General features: G+C 41.0%; 1 protein-coding gene across 1 annotated transcript in view; it reads right to left on the reverse strand.

Annotated features, from left to right (window-relative positions):
• The window catches only part of LOC142143522 (complement C3-like), a 183,812-nt gene that overhangs the window by 59,046 nt on the left and 97,414 nt on the right, over positions 1–27,352 (reverse strand). The window contains exons 22-26 of the mRNA XM_075201418.1: positions 21,680–21,734; positions 20,634–20,720; positions 17,998–18,201; positions 7,387–7,444; positions 1,737–1,893 (exon numbers count right to left, since the gene is read on the reverse strand). Coding sequence (XP_075057519.1) covers positions 1,737–1,893; positions 7,387–7,444; positions 17,998–18,201; positions 20,634–20,720; positions 21,680–21,734 — 561 coding nt within the window. The remainder of the gene's footprint in view (positions 1–1,736; positions 1,894–7,386; positions 7,445–17,997; positions 18,202–20,633; positions 20,721–21,679; positions 21,735–27,352) is intronic.

The following is a 27,352-nucleotide window of genomic DNA, read 5'->3' on the forward strand; positions in this document are numbered from 1 at the left end:
CCGCACATACGCTCAACTTGCGTGTTCGTTTTAAAAACACAACTTGCATGCAGGTTGCGTTCGAAGATGAATCAGGCCCACAGAGCCTAATTTAGAAATAGGAGCAAAGCAGTTGTAATGCAAGTGGTTTTTTTTTTGTATGTAAACATGCCCCCTCCCAACTCCCTCCCAACTCCCTCCCAAATCTGTACGCACATTTTGAATTTGCCTCCCCCCTTACAGTGCAACATGGTTTTGAACAGGTGCAAATGTGCTCCTTTCTTTTGTTTTGCTCCTAAATAAGTCCCACAATGTATAACCAGCACTTAACCAGAAACTTGCATACCTAAAACCATTAAATTAAGTCCAGACCTGGTCTCACAGTATTGTTTTAATATAATCTGCCTGTTTCGGACTCTAATCTTTGACTGTCTATTAGATTACAATTTTGTCTGCTGATCATCTGAGCTGGTTCATATACTGCTTGTCTGACAAAGTCTATTTCTCTCATTTGATTGTAAATATGGATTAACACTGTGCACAAGACCTGAGGATAGCTAGTATTACCAGTGAGCCTGCTTTCATGAGGGCTCAATATGCATATAGCCAATCAAAGAAGTTTTCTCATGCTCCAGCCAATCACAGGTTATTTGCATACTGGCTCCTTGTCATTCATTTGTGTTCCTTTTTTTATGCTAGCTCAAATAGCTGCTAGGGCTTGCTGGTAGTTCAAGAAACGTAATTATTTGAACACTTTAACACATTAACCCGATACCCACCACATGTATTAGGATATATGCAACTCAAAACACGTTAGGCACAATTTTTGGGTTGTAATTTTATTCTTACATTTAGGCCACAAAATTGCAGCCTACTTTACATGAGGCCCATTGTATATACCAAAGGTCTTATTGTGGACATTGGCATGCCTAGTGTGCAATACTGGGAATATTACTGTTTTTGTCCACTATTCATTGTTAGCAGTTGGGCAGCTGATATAAAGGCTAATCAGTAATTTTTTTGTCAGCACTAATCGCACTAAAGGTGATGTAACTTAATCTGTCTCTAACTGGATCCTGTTATTGCTGTCGGACTTACTCCCAAGCTAATATTTATCTAAAACAAGTGTGAACATTACTAGATCTTGTGGTTTTACTACTTGCCATGTGTTTTAGTAACTGTGATAATGTTGTAACCTGTGATATGAATTACATGTCCTTGTTTTCTGATATTAAAAATCAATTTACAAAATGTTAACTATGAGTTCAATACATTTCTGTTTGTGCAAATACAAATTGTCCACTTTGCACATAATAAGCACATCCATAGCATGTTTTTTTAGGAACTGTTCCCATAAAAATTCTCAGCGTATAAACAATTGATTACAGTAGTCAAAGCAACATGGCTGCTGACTTTAGCATGACTGTAGTTCTTTAGTTTAAAATTTTGAAGGCAGAAATAGAATTAATATTATTCTTTAGAAAAGGGGTGTCCAAGCCCAGTCCTCAAGAGCTATCAACATTTCATCCTTTCAATTTTCTTCAATCATGCACAGGTGAGTTAATCTATTTTTCTGGGTCAGTAATTATCCCACCTAATTCTACAGACAGAAATCCTGAAAACATGACCTGTTGGTAGCCCTTGAGGACTCGGTTTGAGCACCACTACTTTATGCAACAAAAATAACACAGTCATTGTCACAACACACATAGTTTTATTTCAAAATGTGACTTTGAACGCCGACCTAAATGTCTTACCTGCATTTGTTTCGAATATACCTCCCCATGTTCCATAAATTCTCCATCATTATTTTGTTTTGTAACCAGCCATTTAGAACTATTACAAAGCATATTTGTGTCAATATGCACCAAAGTGCTAGCCAGAGCAAATATTTTCACCACATATGCAGTTAACCTAGAAGAAAATAAAGTTATTAGCAAATTGTGGAGAATAATGTATAAAAAACAATACAATGTCAAGCACTGACATCTGCTATAACTAAATATTGGAAGCTGCATAAAACACACCAAAAAATTAAAAACAATTTAAATTCATCTATGCTTGACACTTCTTTGTCTGCCACTATCATATTCAGTCAATTGTTTTCAATCTTGATTCCCTTTAGATTGTAATTGACATGTAATATGTTTCTATATGGTCATTTTACCAGCCTGGCCAGTTAAAAAATGGACTCTCTGCCAATGTTATTGATGGGGCAAGAGCATAAAAAACAAATGTCCCTAGAAAAGGTGGCAGCCATAGACCTCATATACCAGTTTCTGCTGATAATGCACATAGAAATGTGTGTTAATTAGGAGGTATAGAAAAATAAAATGGTATATATAAGCAACCAATATTGTCAGAAAAAAAAGCTTATGAGATATGCTGCCTTACTAGTACCATCTCTTGGTACTCACTGAAGATTCTAACATAGTGTATCCATCCCAGATAAGTATAATGCATAGAGTTCTGCAGCCAGATCTGCAAACTCCAGTCTCATGTGCCATCACTATCAGCTAACTACAATACAGTGGTCTATTCTTTTTAAAGGAGTTGAGTCTGGGATCAAGGGAAGGAGGAAAGAAGCAGTATAGTTTCTTTGCTGTTTCCTATGCTGTACCCTGGACCAAAGACCACCACGGACCACCCCGGCTACCTAAATTGGGGTGAGTAACATAGATGGGTATGAGGTTATAATATATGGAGTCCTATGTGACTACATGATATATGGGGTAATATGCGGCTATAATATTTTGACATTTCAAACAAAAAATAGTAGATATGTGGGCTATCTGGTATTTTGTGAGGCTAAATTAGAGCTCCCAATCGTCATTGGTTTTCCTTGGACTGTCCCCTTTTTTCCATATGAAATCTGTCAATGCTTATTTTGCCATAATTCCTTCTGATGAGCTGAAACAGGACAGATTGGGGCATTGTTTGGGTTGGAAAACTGGGACTTTCTTATCACCTAAAATGCAGTGAATGTATATCTTAAAGCTACTTCTTTTCTTGCAGACTTTATACTTCCAAGACAGTGAGAGCAAGACGCTTGGGGGCTATGCGTAAATCTGAGATACCTGCAAGTATGCATAATATGCAAACTTCATTTGAGTAAGTCTATTCTGGTAGCAAAATCAGGGTGACAAAAAGCCGGAATTGCATATCCAGCACTAGGCTATGCTAGCCAAGGCTGGTGGCACTAAAACCGGCAGCATGGGGTCCCCCTGTTGTAGTTCCAACCATTCCTAAATCATTGTTCAGCATGAACTGCCCTCCCTTTCCTATAAAATGCATGCCCTGGACGGAAAGCACTAGGCTTATTCCCACGCCCCTGGGCGGTGGGTGTGGGTTAAGAAGTAAAATTAAACTGATAATTTTTCCATGGTGCACTACTGATAAAATGATGCTCTAGACACCTTAAAGAGTATGGGTATGCTGGTGCTTGCACTGCTATTAGTGCCAGCATACCCATGGTTGCCAGGGCATGTAGCCATATGTAATACGAAAAGGGCCAGCATGGTATCCAGGACCTGCTGTGACCTGTCGTGCACCTTTACAAAATGTTAAAAAATACACAGACACTGTAGAAAAAAATATCTTAATTCTAAACAAAGACACCCCACAATTCCCTCCTTAACCCCTTTTTTTTCTCCTCACCTAGTTCCATGGTGGAATCTGCTGGATTTCCGTCTGGCATTCCAATCGGTACAGAAAATAGCAAACCCAAACAGGACACCAAACCATGCTCGGTTATTAGCCCTACAGCAAATGACTTATAACTGGCGATCATATATATAAGCTGGGGATGTCCCTCGCTCTGAGGACAATATCTAATTTATATAAAACACTCTCCAAAATCTAGAAGGAAACTAAGAGCCTCTATCACTATATTTACAAGAATATTCACTCTGTGTCCAGAATGTAATGTAAATAGCAATGCCAATATATGGGGTACAAAGTGACTGATGCAATGAACCAATATATGACATTACTGGGTGATTATAAAAACCAATAGAACATTCAATACACAACTCAAGTAGTATAGAGGTATGGTTAAAGTCTGGACTAATATCATGTTCATGGAATTTCCTGGTGAACCATTATCAATGAAAGCAGGATTGTCAGCTGACAACTCTCTAAAGGTTACCTTGACAGGCAATAGCAATTTGTTCTGTGTGCAAGGTAATAGCTGTGGACCTAGATGTGTTCCTTGTACACAAGTCTGCCCTGTCATTTCCTAGCCTCTTAAGGCAGGAATATGTGTAATGTTCCTTTTCTACACAGAAAAGGCAGAGGCCTAGAAATCTTCGACTCTGTTTCTTCAGAGTTGACAACCAAATGAAAGTCTCAAGCTCCATAGTCTCCATTGCAGGACAATTATAGGAGGATACTGTAAAATAGTAATCACGTTCTAGTCTCCTGTCTATAATGCTGTGATGAGATGGGGGATGTCAGGAGTCTAGTCTGCTGAACACCCATTCTTATCCAAAACTGGGTTTAATATTGCATGTATTGTATTGTATTAACCTTGTATACATGCTTTTTATATTGTATTTTCTATTGTACAAATTCTAAAATGATGCCACGTTATCCTTAGTATTAGTATATTGTAATGCAGTAATTGTATTGATGTATTGGCAGTTTTGTAATAGAAATCTATACACAGTTAAATGCCATGTTAATTAGTCTATCTCTTAAGGAGCATCTTTATTAGCACATTCCTGAGGTAGGGTGCTGCTGTAAGTGAACCAAGTGGGGAAGGGAAGAGCAAATGTAGTGAAGTGAAAACAAAATTGAATTTGCTTTTTAGAATAGGAGAACACTGATTCAGAGTGAGGGCTCAGTCTCACTCCTGGTTGCAGGGCGATGCAAGTTTGAGTGCATATGTGTTCTGAAACCTCTGTGGACTTGGTCAATGTTTGAAACCACTCAAAGTGGGGATGCCATAGGACCTTATTCCTGCTACATTGGTAGCTAAATGAAGAGCATGGCTCAGCAACCAGGACAAGTACTGGATGCAATTGTAATTAGGATGCATCAAAGAGCTTAAGGCAAAGATGCTGGTAAGAAATAGAGTGTGTATTGTGCAGGTCTGTGAACCCCCTGTTAATGAAGCATAGTGTTACATATTGTGTGTACTGTTTTTGCAAGTGTGTGATATAAATATATATAATAAAAAAAGATGCGTATCTCACCCACTATTTGCCTAGGTTATTTATTTAATTGTATTTTATTTAAATTTATGTTGAGGGACCATTACCCTGATATCTTCATAAATATGTCTACCATTCTTGATGGATATTCAAATTAAGGTCACCAAACTATGAGAAGTTTGACATTGCAACAGGAAATATTTAACCTGCTCTTATAGACCCTGCCAAATGGACTTTTAGAGCTGGATCATTCCAACCATATTCAGCCGACCACTTCCTGAACTAAGCACAATAAGATTCTATAAGTCTGCATAATTGTCTTAGGAAACAGAGGTTATTCTCTGCTGAGTTCGGGATCATCATATTGCAACACTGCTCAAAAAAATAATCTACAAAATTAAATGCTCAATTATGAGGCTCAAGACTGGTGTCCAAGACTGGGAATTACCCTAGAGTAATGAAAATAATTATTCAATTTATTTTCTGTCCCATTCCTGAGTTTAAACTACCATTTTACAACTTTCATTAAAAAATTTTAACGTTTTCCAGTCCCCATTGAACCAGTCAAGGAGGTGCACTTTAGGTTCTACAACCCCTGATGGCGCTATCTGAGGCTGACTGGATAGTTCCTCCTGAGCAGTTTCCCTAGTGGATAAACCCTGCACTAACTGGGTCAATACCTGCAACTGGTTAGCCAATACCTGGGCCGGACTAATCTGCATAAGGTTAAGCTTGTAATTATAGAACATTTGTCATCAACATCCCAATAAACCTATAGACCCACATATGGTCTTCACCTATATCGGCTCCTATTTTACATAGAACACAATGTGCTCACCAGTACCGAGTCATCCCTTGGTCTTATGTGCAATAATATATGTTTATACATGGATGGTTGTACAAATCCGACAGACATATGACAGTTTCCTACACAGACAGTGCAGAAAGGTATATTTTGCACTATACAGTGGTAATTACGTTTAACTCTACATGAGGCACATGGAGCATAACAAAGGCTTTTAGTGAAGTCTAAATATTGTCTGTTCTTTTGATCTTGTCTGTCTCCTCTCCTATCTGAAACTAGTACATCCTTGAATATTTGTACAATTGCAATATAACTGAACCTTATTTGTATTGCCAAATAAGAGAAATTTAGTATATAAAAAGAATAAGCATATTTTTTGATAGAATTTCAAATAATTATATTCTCCCCATAAGGGGGTATATTTACTAAACGACGGGTTTGAAAAAGTGGATATGTTGCCTTAGCAACCAATCAGATACTAGCTGTCATTTATTTAGTGCATTCTACAAAATGAAAGCTAGAATCTGATTGGTTGCTATAGGCAACATCTCCACTTCTTCAAACCCGCAGTTTAGTAAATCTAGCCCAAGTTCTCAATAGAAATTACAGGGAGTTTGTCTACAAATCTGATAAGGAGATTAGAATTTATATCCATTCAGCCTGGTCAAGCTTTATCTGCGAATAGTAACATATCTCACTAAATATCAATATATTATAATTTATACACACAATATATATATGATACTAAATTAATACGCATTACATTTTTAAAATACTGCTGTATTTATCTTTGAAATTACATATCACTTTGCGCAATGTGACATAAGTACAATCATGGGCTTGTGAGACTTCTTTTTGCAGAATTAAGTATTTAAATGAGCTTAAGGGGTGAAGAGTGCACCTTTGTGGGACATTCCTGCACTAGCATAGAGCCAGTTTACCCGCACAAAGGATCTTAACTTTCTACATATCCTCAGGGGTGGCTGCAATTGAACGTAAACTTTCTTGAACACTTTATATTAGAAAATGCAGGTATAGGGGCATTATTGCCTACTTAAAAAAACCAAATTTATGAAAGCACCTTGTCCCCTCACCCTCAGTAATTTAGGAGAATTATGTTAAAGGAATTGCCGTAAAGTGATAGTGGACATGGCATTAAAGAAACCTTTTATACTTATATTTACAATGCGCATTTTTCAAACCTGAAAATAGGTATACATGCACCATGTTATGTGACATATTGGCACATTTAAGGAAAAAAAAACAACTTTAATTCAGAACTGTATAAATACCCTGAAATGAAAGTTATTATTATTATTATGTACATGCAATCTGAACTGACTTTTCATTGTGGTTTCAATAATATGTGCGCCCTATATTCACTGCAGAATTCCTGCTTTGTAAAGGGTTCTTAGATAAGGAATCAACGGATAAAGAACTAGCTCTTACCATGTGCTATTCTGAAAAGAGTAGTCAGACAGCCGATGAATCAACTGACTCATGTAACCTGGTTCAAAACAAAAACACACACATTAGATATTTATGTATTCTTGTATTATATATGATGCTTATCACATTATATTAGATAGATAGGTTTATTCGAGTATGATTAGTGTTAATCATATTATGTTGTACTATTGTAGCTCATTTATAGCATCTATACTGAACCTCAATGTAGTTAACATCATACTCCACAATCTTAACAAACCTACAAAATATTACTTGAATTAGAACATATTTGTAAGAGATGAGCACACTTTTCCAGTGGTTGGCTTGCCAAAATGTTCTGCCCACACAAAAAATAGCATTAACGTAAGATGTTTGTAAATCAGCCAACAATGATAGCTCAGCTGGCAATGTGCTTCCAATATACTGTTATAAATATTTACTGTCTATAGTCATGTTTTTTTTACTCATCATATCTATGGGGATTTTCAAGTGGAGGAGAGTGAGTGGGGTTATTTAACCATGAGGCTATGAGAGAATTTCAACTCAATTGACACCATCTTCCTGGGGACAGAGGAAGAGATCTTACGTGAATCACCTTTTTTCCTTTCTGTAGTCAGTGCATTGGAGCCACAGTGACTAACTGCCTGGAGTAGAGGCATGAGAAGGGGACTAAATATTCTCTCTGTCTTGCTCCTACCAGTAATGATGTCAGTGGGTTGGGTACGCATTAATGATGATGCTAACCCCGACAACGGATACCCCGACAGGAATACAACGGAGGTGTATTCCCCAACAAACTGCTAATACTGATAACTTGGAAGACAGACCTCAAACACTGCCGACGAATGAAGAACTCGGCAGCCAGCGATGGTGTCACTTTCAAGGTGCACACTATGTTTCCTGCTGTTAACCTGGTAATTTAAGGAGGCATCGCCTGTACAATGTAGTAGGCTTCAAAGCAATGAAGAAGTTTTGTCCCTCCATCAGACCCTTTGTAGCTCTATGGGACAATGTAAAAATTCTACTTAATGTAGTGACTATATTCCACATTAATCAGGAGGTCATGCTGTCATCTTTTTGTCCACAGCCAAAAACCTGAAAGTACCTGAAAGAAAACTGCATTAACTTGAATAGTGTGTGGCCCTCCCCATTGTATTCCTTTGGTGCATACCAGGGTTATGTCTGCCATGGAGGATTGAAGAGGAAAAGAACGGATTATGCTTAATGATAATTCCTTTAAATACTCCATGTCACCCCAATTACCCACCCATGTGGCTATGTGGCCATGTGGTTTTGTTAATATTTTTCAGGAAAAAGCTTGAGAAATCACTCAAAGACATTGTTGAAAAGGAAGAGCTACCTTATACCCCTTTCACACTGAGTCTTAGGTCTGAGAATAGCCTAGGTAATGTGTCAGTGTGAATTGGTCAACCCTGGTCGTGACCAGTTATTCCTGTGTTGGTGCTTGATTCGCTGCGGTATGAAAGGTTTTCCTGGGTTATTCTACCCAGGTTCTGTTAAAAGCAACTCTTTGGTGGATCAGAATCGCTCTCTGATGATGTTGTCTACATGCTGCAGAACGAAAGGGGTGGAAAATTGGCAGGTTGCTGAAGTACAAGAGCTACTGGATGTCAGAGGGGAACAGGAAATAAAAAACTAATTACTGGTACACTGAAGGATGCAACTATTTATGGGAACATTGCAAATATACTGAGTGACCGGGGGATCAAGTGCTCACAGCTGCAAGTTGTCAACAAACTCCAGTCCCTCAGGAAGCAATACAGCAAAGTTGATGATCACAACGAAAAGAAAAGTGGCAATGGCTGTATGGTGTGGCCAGATTATAATTTATGCAATGTTGTATTTGGCAACTCAGCCCTGTCCAACCCCATTTGCCTTTCTTCTTCAAATTGTCCTAACGGTTATGCAACCTCTGAAAGCACCTCCTCAACCTATTCCCCCCCCCCCCCAGGGTAGTTCTGCCGCTCCTGCACCGGCAGCTTCTCAGCTTCACATCCCTAATCCTCCCAAATTTGATGGGGACCCTAAAGCCTGCCGTGGATTTCTAAATCAGTGTGCCATCCAATTTGAACTTCAGCCATGGAACTTTCCTACAAAGAAGACTAAATTGGCTTACATCATCTCCCTATTGTCCGGTCAAGCCCTTGCTTGGGCATCTCCTCTATGGGAGCATAATGACCCTACATTACATAACTGTGCCACCTTTCTGGAGACCTTCAGACGTATTTTTGATGAATCAGGACGGGTATCCAGCGCTGCTTCTGGTATTCTCCGCATTCGCCAGGGCACTCTTACCTTAGGCCATCATCATCATCATTTATTTATATAGCGCCACTGACTCCGCAGCGCTGTACAGAGAACTCATTCACATCTGTCCCTGCCCCATTGGAGCTTACAGTCTAAATTCCCTAATATAGACACACACTCACACACATAGAGAGGGAGACAGACAGACAGGTAGAGACTAGGGTCAATTTTGATAGCAACCAATTAACCTACTAGTATGTTTTTGGAGTGTGGGAGGAAACCGGAGCACCCGGAGGAAACCCACGCAATCACAGGGAGAACATACAAACTCCGCACAGATAAGGCCGTGGTCGGGAATTGAACTCATGACCCTAGCGCTGTGAGGCAGAAGTGCTACCACTTCGCCACTGTGCTGCCCAGGCCAGTACGCTCTCCAATTTCGTACCGTGGCGGCTGAACTTCGCTGGAACAACGAGGCCCTTGTGGCCACCTTCTGGCAAGGGTTGTCCGAGCGCATCAAGGACGAATTAGCAGGTCTTGAACTCCCAACTTCTTTGGACGCATTAGTTTCTTTGTGTAACCAGATTGACATTCACTTCCGTGAACACTCCCAGGAGAATGAGTGTTCCCGCCGCCCTGGCTTTCGTATGGCCCCCCATTTTCAGAGCCATGTGGTACCAGTAGCAGAACCCATGCAATTAGGTAGAGCGTGCCTCTCTCAGGAGGAGAGGGAGAGGCGATTTAAGAATCGTTTGTGCCTGTACTGCGGGAAACCAGGACACCTGCTAAGTAATTGTATCAAACGACCGGGAAACGACCAAGCCTAACCAACAATGGAGAAGTCAGGTTAGGTGTTTTCATTTCTTCTTCAGTCGATTCCAGCTTCTCTGTTCAGGTCGTTCTATTATTCACTGATAAACAGCTCTCCTTTCCCGCACTCATCGATTCTGGGGCAGCAGGGAACTTCATAAGCACAGGTACCGTTGAAAAATTATCTTTACCTACTCTACACTCGGACCCTCCTATCGCCATCACGGCTATTGATGGAAGCCAAATTACAGGAGGATCCATTAAGAAGCGTACAGTTAAACTATCCCTTTGCATTGGAGCTTTGCACACTGAGACTATTTCCTTGCTAGCCATTCCGGAGGCTATTAATCCTCTGGTACGCGGTCTTCCCTGGCTCAGATTACATTCCCCCACTTTGGATTGGCACAAGCCTGAAGTTCTTGCCTGGGGTTCTGCTCTCATTTTCGATCTCTTCCTAAGATTAAGAGGCCCCTTGAAGGAAGCACTTCTCCTCAAACATTCTCGTGATCCTTTCCACTATAGTTCATCTTTGGATGTATTTTGTGAGAAAGAGGCTTCCAAGTTACCTCCTCACAGACCTTGGGATTGCTGTATTGAACTGCTGCCGGATAAATTGCCGCCCAGAGGACAGGTCTATCCATTGTCCTTACCTGAGTCCAACTCCGTGTCCATTTATATTAAAGAAAACTTAAAACGGGGCTTTATTAGGAGATCCTCCTCTCCTGTGGGGGCCGGGTTCTTCTTTGTTAAAAAGAAGGATGGTGGACTGCGACCCTGTATAGACTACCGTGGTCTTAACACCATTACTGTGAAAAACAAATATCCCTTGCCTTTGATTTCGGAGCTCTTTGATAGAATAAAGGGGGCTTCTATCTTCTCCAAATTAGACCTCAGGGGTGCCTACAACTTAATTCGCATCAAGCAAGGAGACAAATGGAAAACAGCTTTTAACACTCACGATGGACATTTTGAATACTTGGTTATGTCCTTTGGGCTCTGTAATGCCCCCGCAGTGTTCCAAAATTTCATCAACAAAATTTTCCGGGATATCCTTTATCTTTTTGTGGTAATTTACCTGGATGATATCTTGATATTCTCTCTCCTGACATCACTTCGCATCGTAAACATGTCTCCCTGGTGCTTGAACGTCTATGGCTACATCACCTATTCTGCAATTTGGATAAATGTATCTTCAAGAAGGATCGTCTTCCCTTTCTAGGTCATGTGGTTTCTGGTTCTGGTATGTGCATGGACTCCGAGAAATTGAAGGCAGTTTTGGAGTGGCCTCAGCCTATGGAACTTAAGGCGGTCCAGAGTTTCATCAGGTTCTCCAACTACTACAGGCAGTTCATCAAAGGGTTCTCTTCCATGATTGCACCCATTACCGCCTTGACCAAGAAGTCCGCCAATGCGAAACTTTGGCCACCTGAGGCTGTGGAAGCTTTTACTTCCTTAAAAAGAGCCTTCACCTCTGCCCCTATCTTACATCAACCGGATCCCACCTTTCCTTTTTTTTCTTGAGGTGGATGCATCCTCTGTTGGAGTTGGGGCTATCTTATCACAGAAAAACTCCTCTGGGAAATTTTCTCCGAGTGGTTTCTTTTCCCGGAGACTATCTGCTGCAGAGAGGAATTATGGTATTGGGGACAGGGAACTCCTTGCCATCAAATTCCTGCTTCGATATGATCATCACTTTTAGGCCAGTCTCAAGAAATAAGAAAGCGGCTGCACTCTCTCGTTCCTTCGACTCTACGGATGCAGTAGAGGATTCCCCTAGGTCTATCTTGGATCCAGAATGTATTGTGACTACCACTCCTACTCACCTGGCAATTCCTCGTGAGAAGACCTTCGTTCCTCCTCATCTTTGGTCCAAGCTCCTCAAGTGGGCCCATGCCTCTTGATTTTACGGTCATTTGGGTATCAAGAAAATGACAGAATTTGTTTCACGTAATTATTGGTGGCCTTCTGTACATTCGGATGTACAGGATTTTGTTGCAGCATGGTCCACTTCTGCTTAGAATATGGTTCCTCGACAAGCTCCCTACGGGTTTTTGCAGCCATTACCTATTCCGGAACGTCCATGGAGTCATCTCTCCATGGATTTTATAACAGATTTACCCCCTTCCAAAGGTTTCACCGTGGTATGGGTCATCACCGCTTTTCTCGGACTACTCACTTTCTACCTTTGAAAGGTCTACTTTCTGCCCCCGTTCTGGAGCAACTATTCGTAAATGAGGTATTCCGTCTTCACGGTTGTCTGGATGCGATTGTCTCAGACCATGGAACTCAGTTTGTGGCAAGATTTTGGAGGGCATTTTCTTGTGTCTGCGGGATAATGTTGTCTGCCTACCATCCTTAGACTAATGGCCTCACTGAGAGGACCAACCAAGAACTTGAAAAATTCTTTAGATGCTTTATTTCGGCTAAACATGACGAGTGGGTTGATCTGTTACCTTGGGCGGAATTTGCCCATAATAATCACTCTCACAATTCCATCTCGGTTTCTCCCTTTTTTGCTCTCCAAGGATTTCATCCTAAAATTCCTCCATTTAATGACTTACCCATGTCCGGAGTCCCTGCAGTAGATTCCCTTTTTCAAGATTTTTCCTCTAGGTGGGATCTAATTAGACGCAGACTGTTCCAGTACTCTGCCACTAGTAAAAAAGTTTTTGACAAAAGAAGAAGACTGTCGCCCTTACTTTTCCCTGGTGAGAAGGTATGGCTGTCTACGTGGATCTTTGTCTGTTAGTTCCTTCCAGGAAATCACTCCTTGTTTAATTGGTCCCTTCAAGATCTCCGAAGTTATCAATCCACTAAGAGCCGGATTTACACCTCATGGGGCCCTAGGCAAGATATTGGTTTGGTGCCCCCCCCCTTCACACACACAGTGGCCCCTCGCACACACATAATACACGCACGCAGTGGCCCCTCACACACACATAATACACGCACGCAGTGGCCCCTCACACACACACATAATACACACAGACAGTGGCCACACAAACACACACACACACAGACAATACACACAGACAGTGGCCATACACACACACACGGCCTGATCAAGGGTTCTGGCAGCCCAAGGCTAATACGGCTGCAGCGCCCCCCCCCCCCCCCCCCGAATATATATGTGTATAGGAACACTCCTGAATATGAATGTTCAGGTGTATTCTCCAGCATTCAAATTTAGACAGATTGTGCCGTTGTCTCTTACCTTCTCTCTTGCAATTTTGTTATCCTCTCACTGGCTTCTGGAATGTTGGCGTCCTGTTTTGAAAAAGCAAAAATTTATTATAATGCAAAATGTGAACAAACCCTGAATGATTAGGCCCTTTAGTTAAAACAAAACACCCCATTATGGCCAGCTAAAAGTACCCCATTGTACAGGCATATATAAGCAATATCTAAATATTTGTGGTCAATCAAATACAAACCTCTACCAGCCCAATCTCACTAATATTTAGTATTCTAGTGATTGCTGAGACCACAGAGAGCATCCATGTGACCACCACACAATCATGAGATTATGCCCTCCAAATCTGCTCTATTTTTTAAATAACCCCTGCAGCCATTTTCCTTAACCCCCCCCAGCCATTTTCCTTAACCCCTGCTGCAGCCATTTTCTTTAACCCCCCCATACAGCCATTTTCCTTACCTCCCACCCTGCATCCATCCCCCCTGCAGCTATTTTCCTTACCTCCACTCGGTAGCTATCCCCCCATCACATCAAAACTCCCCCAGTCACATATATCAGCCCCCCTTCCTCTGCCCTCCTTCACACATATCAACCTTTCGCCCTCCCTATAGATTTTCATGGCAGCCCCCCCTCCCACTCTATAGATATGCAGGGCAGGTTCCCCCCCCCCTCCCTATAGATATGCAGGGCAGGGCAGGGCAGGGCAGGTTCCCCCCCCTCCCTATAGATATGCAGGGCAGGTTCACCCCCCCCCCTCCCTATAGATATGCAGGGCAGGTTCCCCCCCTCCCTACAGATATGCAGGTCAGGTTCCCCCCCCCTCCCTATAGATATGCAGGGCAGGTTCCCCCCCCATCCCTATAGATATGCAGGGCAGGTTCCCCCCCATCCCTATAGATATGCAGGGCAGGTTCCCCCCCCCTCCCTATAGATATGCAGGGCAGGGCCCCCCTCCCTATAGATATGCAGGGCAGGTTTCCCCCCCCTCCCTATAGATATGCAGGGCAGGTTCCCCCCCTCCTCCCTATAGATATGCAGGGCAGGTTCCCCCCCCTCCCTATAGATACGCAGGGCAGGTTCCCCCCCCCCTCCCTATAGATACGCAGGGCAGGTTCCCCCCCCCCTCCCTATAGATATGCAGGGCAGGTCCCCCCCCCTCTATAGATATGCAGGGCAGGTTCCCCCCCCTTCCTATAGATATGCAGGGCAGGTTCCCCCCCCCCTCCCTATAGATATGCAGGGCAGGTTTCCCCCCCCCTCCCTATAGATATGCAGGGCAGGTTCCCCCCCCCCTCCCTATAGATATGCAGGGCAGGGCAGGTTCCCCCTCCCTATAGATATGCAGGGCAGGTTCCCCCTCACTTACCTGTAGTTGAGTAGTGCTTGCCAGTGTCGCTCCTCTGCTCCTCAGATTAGCAGACAGGAAGTGAAGACGTCCTGCTTCCTGTCTGCTGCACAGAAACAGGCAGCCTAGCGATTGGCTGCCTGTTCCTAACCACTGACCACCAATGCATTTGATTGTGGAGCACCAGACCCCCCTCCCCCGACTCGCGGCACCCCCCCCCCCACGGGGGGTGCCGTGAGTCGGGGGAGGGGCCTAATTTTTTTTTATTTATTTATTTTTTAAATTGCTCCGGTGTCCCCTGCTGGGCCCCCCGACACCGCTAGGCCCTAGGCAGGTGCCTAGGTTGCCTAGCGGTAAATCTGGCCCTGAATCCACTTATTAACAAATTCTCCTCTTCTAAGAAACCGCCTGCTGCAATTTCCACGCAAAATCGGGAATATGAGGTCAAGGAGATTCGAAACTCTCACATTTCCAGAGGTTCTTTACAATTCCTGGTTGATTGGGAGGGTTATGGATCCCTGCAAGAGACCTTCATGCTCCAAGCTTATTAAGGAGATTTCACGTCAAATTCCCTCAAAAAACTTATAGGCTGTCCGGAGGCCATCCGTAAGGGTGCGGGGGGTACTGTTAGGAATTCTTACCTGACTTGCTGATCAGCCGATGCTCCGTGCTTCTGGGCAGTCTTGGCTGCGGTCACATGATCCACTGGGCGGTGAATTCAAATCTCTCCTTTTTCTGGCCGCTCTGACACACTATCTGTGTCAGAGCAACAGGTTATCTCTGCGTCTGGCTCCTTCTCCTTGTTGTGCTCCCTCCTCATATTCTTTGTGCTTAACCTGCAGATTACTGTGTACCGACCCGGCTTTTATCCTTTGGCTATTCTCCTGCTCTATCCCTGGCACTGCTACCCGGCTGATTACTGTGTACCGACCCGGCTATTGTCCTTTGGCTATTCTCCTGCTCAATCCATCCCTGGCACTGCTACCCGGCTGATTACTGTGTACTGACCCGGCTCTTGACCTTTGGCTATTCTCCTGCTCAAACCCCTGGCACTGCTGACCCGGCTGATTACTGTGTATCGACCCGGCTCCTGTCCTCTGGCTATTCTCCAGCTCTACTCCTGGCACTGCTGAACCGGCTGATTACAGACCCGGCTATACCTTTGGACTCTCCTCTTTACTCCTCCAGCACCTCGGATGTGGAGTCTCGCTGAGACCCGTCAGGATTTCACGGCTAGTGCAGTTTACCTCTACTAATTTATCCTGCTTGTTTTATCCTATCTTTGACCATCCATCGCATAGTCCCATATCCTTACCTACTAAAACCATCCTGCCTTGCGGCGATTCGTGGAGAATACCGGGAGGGCCTTTAGATTCCACGGCCTGGGAATGTGGGCGCTAATACCGACTAAGGTATTTCCAGTAGACGTAACACCCTACTCCGAACAAAAAAGAAATTGTGCCGTATTTTCCCTGGGTTGCATACCACAACACAATGGCAAGTCTCTACTTGGTTCAATGGGTTTATTGTAGCTTGTCATTTACTTTGCTAGAGCTGGGGTGATGAGTTCTAGCAAATAGTCAAATGTTGCACGCAACATGTGAAAGTGTGTCATACTCTGCGCGCTATCAAAACCTTCCACAGTAGAACAGGAAGCTTGTCCATGATGTTGTTCTCTGACCCACATTCTTCTGTTTGTCGTAGTGCTGAATTTGAGTATGGTGCCAATTGTGAACAACATAAACACTCTCCTCCTTTGTAAGTATTGGCGTCGAGTTTTAGCCCTCTCAGCCAAAAATTCAACCCTTGTCCTGCGGAAATAACAATGGGCCAGATTACAGACTGGAACCAGCTGCATTAAGCTGTCATTCCCATCCAGAAACAGAAGGAATCCACAATAATACAGGAACTCCATACTGCCCAGTGGCTACTTATATCTCTCATCGGCCATGATTACAGCAACGCAGTCATGCCCACTTTTCTTATTTATCTATAACAGCCTGCTATGCCATCTATATGAGCCTCTGATGTCCCCTTTTAAAATTCTCAACCTAATAATGCAGGGCGGACATGGGTTCAGTGTGAAAGACATCGCCACAGGATGTACCCAGGACCAAAGTGTGGTGTGAAGGGTTATGACACGGATCAAAACCATGTTCATTATCCCGTGTCTGACCCAGGATTTTGGTGAGAAAGGGGTATTTCAAACCATCTGGGGTGTGTTTTTTACCTGTCTCTACTTAAGCTGGAAGGAGAATCTACACAGATTTATGGCTGCCATAAATATTAATCTGCTCTTTTATTATAACCACTGTGATCAATATTAAAACAGAATAGGCAGTTAATTTTGATATCTAATGCAGATCTGTACATTATTCTAATTGCACAGTTAAAACATCAATAAAACATTTATTTCCACAGCTTAAGCCAGGCACTGAATATGAAATCAATTTTTACAAGGGACATGCACAATTATACCACTTTCATACTGCCGCCCAGGCAATATCCTGGGTATATGAACCCGGGACATTGCCGGGGGACAGAGGGGTCAGAGGTTCCCACGGAGTCAAATTCCCGGGTAGACCTCGTTCATACTGAACACGGGTCTGCCCGGGGTCTCCATGGCAACATCACAAGAGGAGCTCTGATTGGCTCCTCTTGTTTTTTTTTGCTTGTTTTTTTTTACTTAAACATTGTGTCTGGTGAGACTCGGGTTGAAAAAGCTGGGTCGCACCATTCATAATGCAGGCTGTGGCAGACCCGGGCAGTACCCCCACCAAAAGACCCGGGTTTAGACCTGGGATCATTCATACTGCACCTCGACTCAGGTCGTCTGGGCTTGCCCCGACAAAACCCAGGTTTTTGGTGCAGTATGAATGGGGTAGTATTTAACATTAAGTATTCCAACACATAACCACAATTACAGTTTTACACAGCAATGTGCATACAGTGCTATGATATGATAATGAATTACATGAGAAACTGACTATACCTTGCTTAATATTATCAATTGCTTTGCTTCTCTTCTCAGCTCCAACAATGTCCCATTTCTTATTGGCATCTAAATACCGAGTCAAAATAACATTGGAAGTGGTACTGATCATGACCTGTTCTGGACAGCCAGAAGGAACAGAGATAAGGGATCCAATCTCTGAATGTTGCAAGATGCCAAGCACAGTTTCCCCCATGATATCTCCTGAAGAAAATAAAAAAATAAGAGGAGCATTAAAAGTCTCAGCAAGAGTAGTTTCATACTGGTTTATATGAACACTACTGTGATGCTGCCAGAGAAACTCAGCAGTATGAAAACAGATTGATGTCATATTAATGTTGTCTTCCTGCCATGTCAGAAATACTGCAAAGCGATTAAGCTACTAAAGAGAGGCACAAAATTGTTTGGCAATTTTTGTCACAAAATATATATTTCCAAACTGCGCATGTGCACCAAAAAGGTACCCATATATAACTTAGTGTATTTTGTTGTGCATTGTACACTTGTGCCCCCTTTTTCCTGGAAAAGTGGAAAGACAGCAGACGGGCATTTTTGTTTAAATTGAAGCAGATATTTTAACTAGTCAGTGAAACTTTTATTAGTAGCTCAAGTGATCACAAGGAAAGAAACCCGCCAGCTGACCCTTAGCAGAACAGAATGTTCTCTTAACATATAAAAAAAAGTATACAGGTTCTATAGGTTTGGTTATAAGGATACAGTCTAAGGCAGCGGTTCCCAAAGTGTGCGCCACGGCTCCCATGGGTGCTGCGGCGCTGTCACAGGGGACAAAAAAAAAGCAAAAGACAATTTACCAATCCAGCGGCACCCCGGGACCCAGCATCATCCCCCTCCTCACTTTTTACTGAATGTCTGGCGCGACGTCATCACGCCCGATATATTCAGTGAGAAGCAGCAGGAGAGAGAAGGATGCTGGGTCCAGGCATTGCCGCATTGTTAAGAAGATAGAAGAGAAGACAGAAGAAGTAGAAGAAAGAAGGCCAAGTATGATAAGTAATAAAAAGGAGGGGAAGGTGAAAGGAAACAGCAATGGAGGGGCAGACAGTGTGAGGGTGAAGAGGGGCAGACAGTGTGAGGGTGAAGAGGGGCAGACAGTGTGAGGGTGAAGAGGGGCAGACAGTGTGAGGATGAAGAGGGGCAGACAGTGTGAGGATGAAGAGGGGCAGACAGTGTGAGGATGAAGAGGGGCAGACAGTGTGAGGATGAAGAGGGGCAGACAGTGTGAGGATGAAGAGGGGCAGACAGTGTGAGGATGAAGAGGGGCAGACAGTGTGAGGATGAAGAGGGGCAGACAGTGTGAGGATGAAGAGGGGCAGACAGTGTGAGGATGAAGAGGGGCAGACAGTGTGAGGATGAAGGGGCACAGTGTGATGATTTTTGTACATGTTGTTTTATTTTGTTTGATCTTATTCCTCTTAATATTAGCTGTAAATTATTCTTTGACAGAAATATAATTGAAAAAAAATATATAAAAATATTCTTTTCCTTTTGATTTATGTATTATTTTTGCAAACAACTTACTAAGTATTTTTGCCCTGACCTAAATACTTATTACACTATTTTGACTCAAATACTTAAAAAACGGGACTGCTTGGTAATTATTTTGGAGGGTTGCCTTGAAAAAATTATGGAGACTCTAAGGGTGTCGCGAACTGAAAAAGTTTGGGAACCACTGGTCATGCTGACTGGACAACAAACAATGCATTATTGTGGTTATACAGATACAAAAGAAAATTATATGGTTTAATAAAAATATCAGTTATTTCCTGTTAAGTTTTCCTGAAAAGTATACATTTCAAGAATTAGAGTTATTACATTCTGAAACAAAGCATCCTACACCCTTATCTGTCATAAACACACTTCCTCTTATCTTAAAGGAATAAGTTACAAATTCAGTAAATTTAAAATACACTTCATCATCAATACACGTTTTATTATTGTCTATTTATAAGGCGCCACATAAATTTACAGCCTCGTATGGTGGTGAGGACAGCAAATATAGCAAGATTACACAAGACAGAACATACAAAAGGGAGGGACAAACTGTAAGCAAAATAGTATACGACAAGCTAAAAGCTCTGTGATGCTCTGGCCTTTCTTATCTCACTCCCAACATAAAGACTTTTAAATTAAAAAAAAAAAAAAAAAGAAACTATTTATATTTGGTGCAGGTTCTACAGTTTTGTATGCAATGTAATAGGACACCAAGACAAAATTGCCACATGTAGTAAATCTGTCCCATGTCCATTTGCTCCAATGATTACTAAATTAAGGAATTCATTCTAAAACTAGCTGTATTTTATAAGACAAACAGAAAAGTTTATATTAATAAAAGAGTAGGTAATAAAGTGGTAGAAGCCGGACTTTGATGCACAGACAAGAAATTGTTCCACCTCTCTGCTTCCCTAGGTGCATTTCTAGTTTGCAAAGAATACAAGGAGTAGACGTGCCCATTGATGTGTGCTGGGCAGACCATCCAGGCACACCAGTGGAAAACGAAGACACTTTTGGTGCTCCTGAAGTGCGCTTTAGAAATGAAGCCACTAGTGTCTCTTTTTTACAGTTTAAATGCATAATCATTTTTAATGCATTACATCGTATGTAATGTGATGTTATACCTTGTATGCTAATGAAGTTGCTGGCAGGGCTATCAGGCACCATTCTGTCTAAAGTCTCCTTCCTGATATGTATCAACTGAGATTTTCCTGCAAATCATTACAGTGCATCATTAGTAAAACAAACATTGCTTCATGTACCTTTACTTTCATATCATAAATGCATGTTACATAAATAATAGTAAAAAAAAATTGACCTATAGGGATCCATATTTTCCTTATCAAATGCTTGTTTCTGCATCTCTCATACGAAAGCATAACATTTTATGTGTTGCATGCCCCATTCATGGTATATAACCTTAATGGTGTGTAAAATAAAATGTCAAAATAGAATCATTGGATAGCAAATTATTTATTAGAAATGCAATTACATAGGATGCTTTCCTTAAGCTGTGTGGTTACATGGAATCTTTCGCATGATAACTAATAGATTAGTGGGGGTTTCTCTGTACAACTCCCAAAATGTAGACTCAAGGATTCCTGTATTCTCCAAGAATCAGAGACTTTTGAAAGTCCCAATTGTAAAGAGCTACCGAGTTTGCTGGCGATATGTAAATAAATGATGATGACATTACAGTGATGTAAGCAAGCTATCCGATGCTTTCACACCGTGATACAGACTTGGAGACTAGGCCATATTTCCTGACACCTTGGCTGATGTTCCTGTGATATGATTACTTTTATTTAAGCTGTTATAGTAATATACATATAAATGCAGTGGTTGAAGTGGGCTGATATACAGTGGTGTTCCATACCAACACTTCTGCTACTGCCTTCAATGAAAACATATCAAAGTCTATTCATTTATATTTTCCATACCGCCACTTTGACCACTGTATATACCGGTAGGTATTACATACACTTATGTATTTTGTTCCCTGACGTAATATCTATTCACATTTGCATTACTTACTGGTGTTGAAGCTAAATAATAGAATAAATATGGCCCTTCATCCAAGAGGTAACTAACATATGAAAGGAAGCAGTTTCTAGAGAAGGAGGAGGCAGAGGGTCAAAGAAGATTGTAAAGCAAGACAAGCAAATCTAACCTTCAGGGTTTAAAATTGTACTAAACAGTTGCTTCTTCATCAGTTTTCCTTCTGGCTGAAATGCAGAATACAAATTAGTGAATAAAGAAAAGAGATGTATCCAAGAAATATTTAATGTAATGTTGCATAGAATAAATAGAACACTTTTATATGTTCTATTTGTTTTAGTCATTATACAGTTACAGAATGTTATCTCCAACAATTAACTCCAAACACAAAAATTGGCTGTTGCATAACATATTTTATTTAGCATAAATGCACCTATTTGTCTTCCTCACACATAACAAGTAGCACATCCACATTTTACGTTTACAAACTTCACAACAGAATTGTTTTGTGCAATCGGTTATGGGACTGTGGAAATGCATTTTGTTGAAACAGTAAAAACGTTGCTTACCACCAGTTTTGGAACACCTCCTTCGTTAATTTTTAACTTTAAATATTTCCAGTAATTTATTACCCAATCTAAACTCATTTATATCTTACATATTACATGTGAGGGGACATGGGGGCAGTTTTTATTTCATTTTTATCTGTTGTACATTTGTAAGCTTTTATAAACAGTGATAGAATATCGCCTATAAAAAAAACTTTCCTGTATAAAGTGAGCTTGGTGTTAGAAAACTGATCTGTAATTTTAGGTTCTTTGTAAATGAGTTTCTCTACAAAGTTTGGTTCAGCACCAGACATATACATCCATAAAAAGATCCTTCCTAAATTATGAATCTCTAATTCCCATTATATCCAATAGGTGATGCTCTTCTGCATAAAGTGTCATCATTGTACAACCAACAAAAGAAAAAGCGTATTTCTATTGAGGGCACTAAAGGGCTATATTAAATACAATTAAAATCTTTATTAATATGCATTAAAAATCATATCCATCTTGTATTGTAGGCAAGGGATTTGTGATACCAGGGGAGAAATAAAGTGAATTTAAAAAAGAGAATAAAATATGAACTTTTGGTCTCTTATTATTAATAGTATAATTTATAAATGTTGATTTTTCTTCTTTCTTTAATATTGACTTCACAGAGAATTACATCAATGATGCTAAATATTAGAAATATCTTAATACCAGATACATCTTCAGATTAGTAGTGTAATGATTAAGGATAGATTTCTTTCTGGGGAAGGTTTACAGTTTCACAATGTTCTGTATGCCTCTATTGCTTATCTATTACCTTATTAAAATATATATCATTTATATTGTCCCTTTAGAGATCTAATAACTGAGCATATAGGGCCTGAGGGAATAAATGTTCTCCGGAACAAACCATGTTATAATGCAAGGGGCGCAAATTAGTTTATTATTTTGCACATAAGTTAAATACTGGCTGTTTTTTCATCTATCACACAAATACTTATATCTTAAATATTTTACACTGAAATTTAAAGTTTATTTTGGACATGCCCTACCCCAACTATAAATCTGTCCCCACATTTAAAATTGACCTCCCCCTCCAATGCAACATGGTTTTACCTAGGTGCAAAGTTACTCCGTTTTTTGTACTCTGCTCTCCTTAATGACCCAGGCCCATAGGGTTTCGATACAATGTACCAGAGGATATTTATTTTGTGAATTAAAAAGTTATATATATTCCCAGTATAAAATTGTTATACCTCCTGAGTTTTTTAATTCAAACACCACGATCAGTATGTTGTGGCATTTATAAACTGATGTTTGACATCATTAGTATGCCTATATATATTAAAAAGATGTAACCAGGTTTGTCATTATTCCTGTTCATATTCATTCCTGGTTATCATTGTGTACTGGGTTTAATCTGTAGAGATTCTCAAATCATGGGAAATTGTAACAGTTCAGTACATTTGTTTATTGCTGTGTCCTATACTAATGCAGGCCATTCAGTTATGATCGTGTTTTGTAACCTGGCATCTTCATCCAATATGTAATTATATTACCAATAATCCCCTATTTACATGCTCCAACTTCCAAAATAAAGCAGCTCTGTGCACCTTGCTAACCAGGGATTGCCTCCATTAAAGTGTACTTTCCAACCCTGAAACTCATTTAAACATCAGGTCCCACATATCCTCTTTTTGCAAGTGTGCCTAGCCCGCATTCAGCAATGAACTTCCTTATATACCCTGCTACCACAATCAGAAGATGCATTATGCAACCCATTTATCGCCAGCATCTTGGATCTTCTCCATATAAACAGGCATAAAGACTAGGACCTTAAGACACTTATTTATTTATTTATTAGCACTAAGCACCTTTTTCAGTTTCTTAATTGATTTACCTTTGTCATGTTTTTGTAGGGGTTTGGGTATAGACCCTTATGCACGACCCTTTTCCCAGGTCATCCGAGGCTCTCTTTTTCTGGGGGGGGAGCTGAAGAATGAGTCTATGGGGAAGCTTTGGCCAACTTTGGGGTAAAGGGGACTGCTCAAGGCTTTCAGCAGAGGTGTTGCTGAAGAACTTTGCCTCCAAAGGGACTTTTTTGCTCCAGAGGTTGGGTAAATGGGCCCTTACTAGCTTCGTTGAAGGAGTGCCAAAAATCTCTTTTTTTCCCCCTCTCTGAGGCCTTCTGGCTCCTGGAGGAAGGGAAGGCACAGGGTCCTTTCCCTTTTGGGAAAGGACATATGTGCAAAAGCGTATGCTTTTGCACAAATATATGTGCAAGGCCTAAAAAAAACAATGTTGGCCCTGGAGACCCACATAGAACAAATATATCTAGCTTAGAGCTCAGCAAATCTCTGGTGAAACAGGCAAGCAACCCTCCATTTTTGCTTTGCCATTCAATAGAATGGCCAGTTTGCACTGTGTTGTAAATTCACATTTTGCAGATCTTAGAATCTATAATGCTTTAAGCTTTAATGAACTAAGTTTTGCAAGAAATAAAAACATTTATGCCTTTCATGCTTCATAGAATGTACCTTTTGCAAGGCCGCATTGTCTTGTACTAGTGCTTACTTAGAAACATTGGTATGAGAATTAGGGGTATATTTACTAAACTGCGGGTTTGAAAAGTGGAGATGTTGCCTATAGCAACCATTCAGATTTTAGTTACCATTTATTTGGTGCACTCTATATACACACACACACAACACACACACACACACACACACACACACACACACACACACATATATATATCACAACTGTATGTGATATGTTTAGAATACTTGGAAACAGGAGGTGACTCTTAAAGTATCTGTTCATGGTAAAATATTTTATCAATAATTATGTTCATGTCATGTACTGCATATAAAAAGTTAAGTGACCCAACCAATATCAGGTATGTTCAGGCATGCTGAACTGACATACAAATTCTATGTAAGTTAGTAGCACCAAGATGACACAATGTGGTCCATATTATCTATATATCTTAACTATTCTATCATAACCTCCTGCCTCTACTATTGCAACCTCTTCTTACCTGGAATTCCCCTGATCCTTCTGCCCCACTTTAATCTGTCCTAAATGCTGCAATAAAAAAAGATCTTCCTCTCCTGCCACTCCACATCCACAGCACCATTCTGCAAATTTCTAAACTGGCTCCCCATATCCTCAAAAATCCAATTCAAAGTACTCACTCTTCTCTACAAAGCCCTCAACAATATCATCTCAAAATACTCTCCCTCACGCCTTCTTAGATTTATCTCTGAACTTCACCTCTGCTCCTTTCGGTCAACAATATTTCACTCCCGCCCACAAAAATTCTCACCTGTCGCAACAGAATTCCTCTCTCTCACATAGTCTTATACTCTCCCTCAGCCTTCAAATGCCAATTTTATGTATGCATCCATTGTCTGCCACTGCAGTGCACTGTGACACTAATTAGTAATAAAATAATAATAATAATAATAATAATAATAATAATAATATTCATCATCATCATCATCATCATCACCATTTATTTATATAGCGCCACTAATTTTGCAGCACTGTACAGAGAACTCATTCACATCAGTCCCTGCCCCATTGGAGCTTACAGTCTAAATTTCCTAACATACACAGAGAGAGAGAGAGAGAGAGACTAGGGTCAATTTTGATAGCAGTTAATTAACCTATTAGTATGTTTTTGGAGTGTGGGAGGAAACTGCAAACACGGGGAGAATATACAAACTCCATACAGATAAGGCCATGGTCGGTAATTGAACTCATGACCCCAGCGCTGTGAGGCAGAAGTGCTAACCACTTAGCCACCGTGCTGCCCAATATTAATAATGTATGCCCTCCATGTGAGAAGTTTATTATGAAATTTGTGCGTAGTGGTCCCTACCTATTAAGTGCCCCCACACTAATATCACCAGTACTAAACAAGTGCTAAATCTGCAAATCACTAAAAAGGACAAATAAAAAAATAAAACACTGAAATTGCCCCAAACGGACTGTGTGAATTCAAAACACTCTACAGAATTTTCATGTTGTAGACATACATTTTGATATGATTAGCATTAATTATGTATTTAATGCATTAGGATAAGAAAAAAAAATGATATTTTGCAAAATTTAAAATCTAAAATGTTATGAAAGATGACTAAAGTGCATAAAATAATGAAGTCCCTGCTTGGCACATCATTCAAAAAAAACAAAAAAAAACATTTTCATTGGGTCTTACAAACAAGGAAATTGGGAGAAAGGCGAACATAACAATGGATTCAAGAGAAATACTGGGTATCAAATAATGCACACAAGATAACACTAGACAAACCTTCAAAGGGGGGGAAGTACAAAGAAGAGTGGAGATAGGGAAAGGGAAGAGAGGGAAAGAGAGGGAGGGAGGAAAGTCACTATTTGAGAGGTAAACGAGGTGAGTGGCACATAATTTTTTATGTTCATTGAGCTCCTTCTATTGCAACCCACACCTAAAGAAACTACTCACTCATTAACCGTCTAGAGAACCACTATATCTGCTCACTTGGAAATCTGACTCCCAGACAGTTTCTTGAACGAGCAGGGCCAGCAAGTAGTAAAATCCCTTCATGACAATTTTCATGCCATGCCATTTGTTCATCCTGTCTGGTCTCTGAGGAGAGAGGCTCCCATACACAGGTGTCTGTTAAGGGCTAGTGGACCTTGCTCCCAGTACCACACCATACTTCCAAACATTGTCCATGTGCAAATTGAGACAGTGGGTGGTCCACCTTGGACAGGCACATGAAAAGGAATGTGTGATCACATCATGTTGGGTTTGTCACTTCATAAGGTGGTGTGCTTAGCATGTCTCAAGCACAGAAGGCAGATTACTAAACCTTCTAAAAGGGGAAAGTGGAGGTGTTACCCATAGCAACCAATCAGATTCTAGCTATCATTTTCTAAAATGTACTAGATAAATGATAGCTAGAATCTGATTGGTTGTTTTGGGCAAAACCTCCACTTTCCCCTTTTAGAAGGTTTAGCAAATCAACCCCCCTAGTCTATCCTGAACCATTGTCACCCAAAAACAACCCCATATTGCTCCATGTACCAGTGAGACACACAAGTGCCAGCAGTCCTTGCATTCAGGAAAAATCTCCTAACTGTCCTAACTGCCTCCTAAACCAGAAGAGTGGAGCCATGTGGATGCTCCTGGACTGCCATGTGGATGCTGCAGAATGCTCCAGACCTTGGTCTTGGGTAAGAGGGTATGACCACTGCACAGTTACACCTACTCAAAGGAGCTTACAGCCTAATTCCTCTACCATAGATGCACAAACCAG

This window comes from Mixophyes fleayi, chromosome 1 (assembly GCF_038048845.1).
Source record: "Mixophyes fleayi isolate aMixFle1 chromosome 1, aMixFle1.hap1, whole genome shotgun sequence".
NCBI lineage: Eukaryota > Metazoa > Chordata > Amphibia > Anura > Limnodynastidae > Mixophyes > Mixophyes fleayi.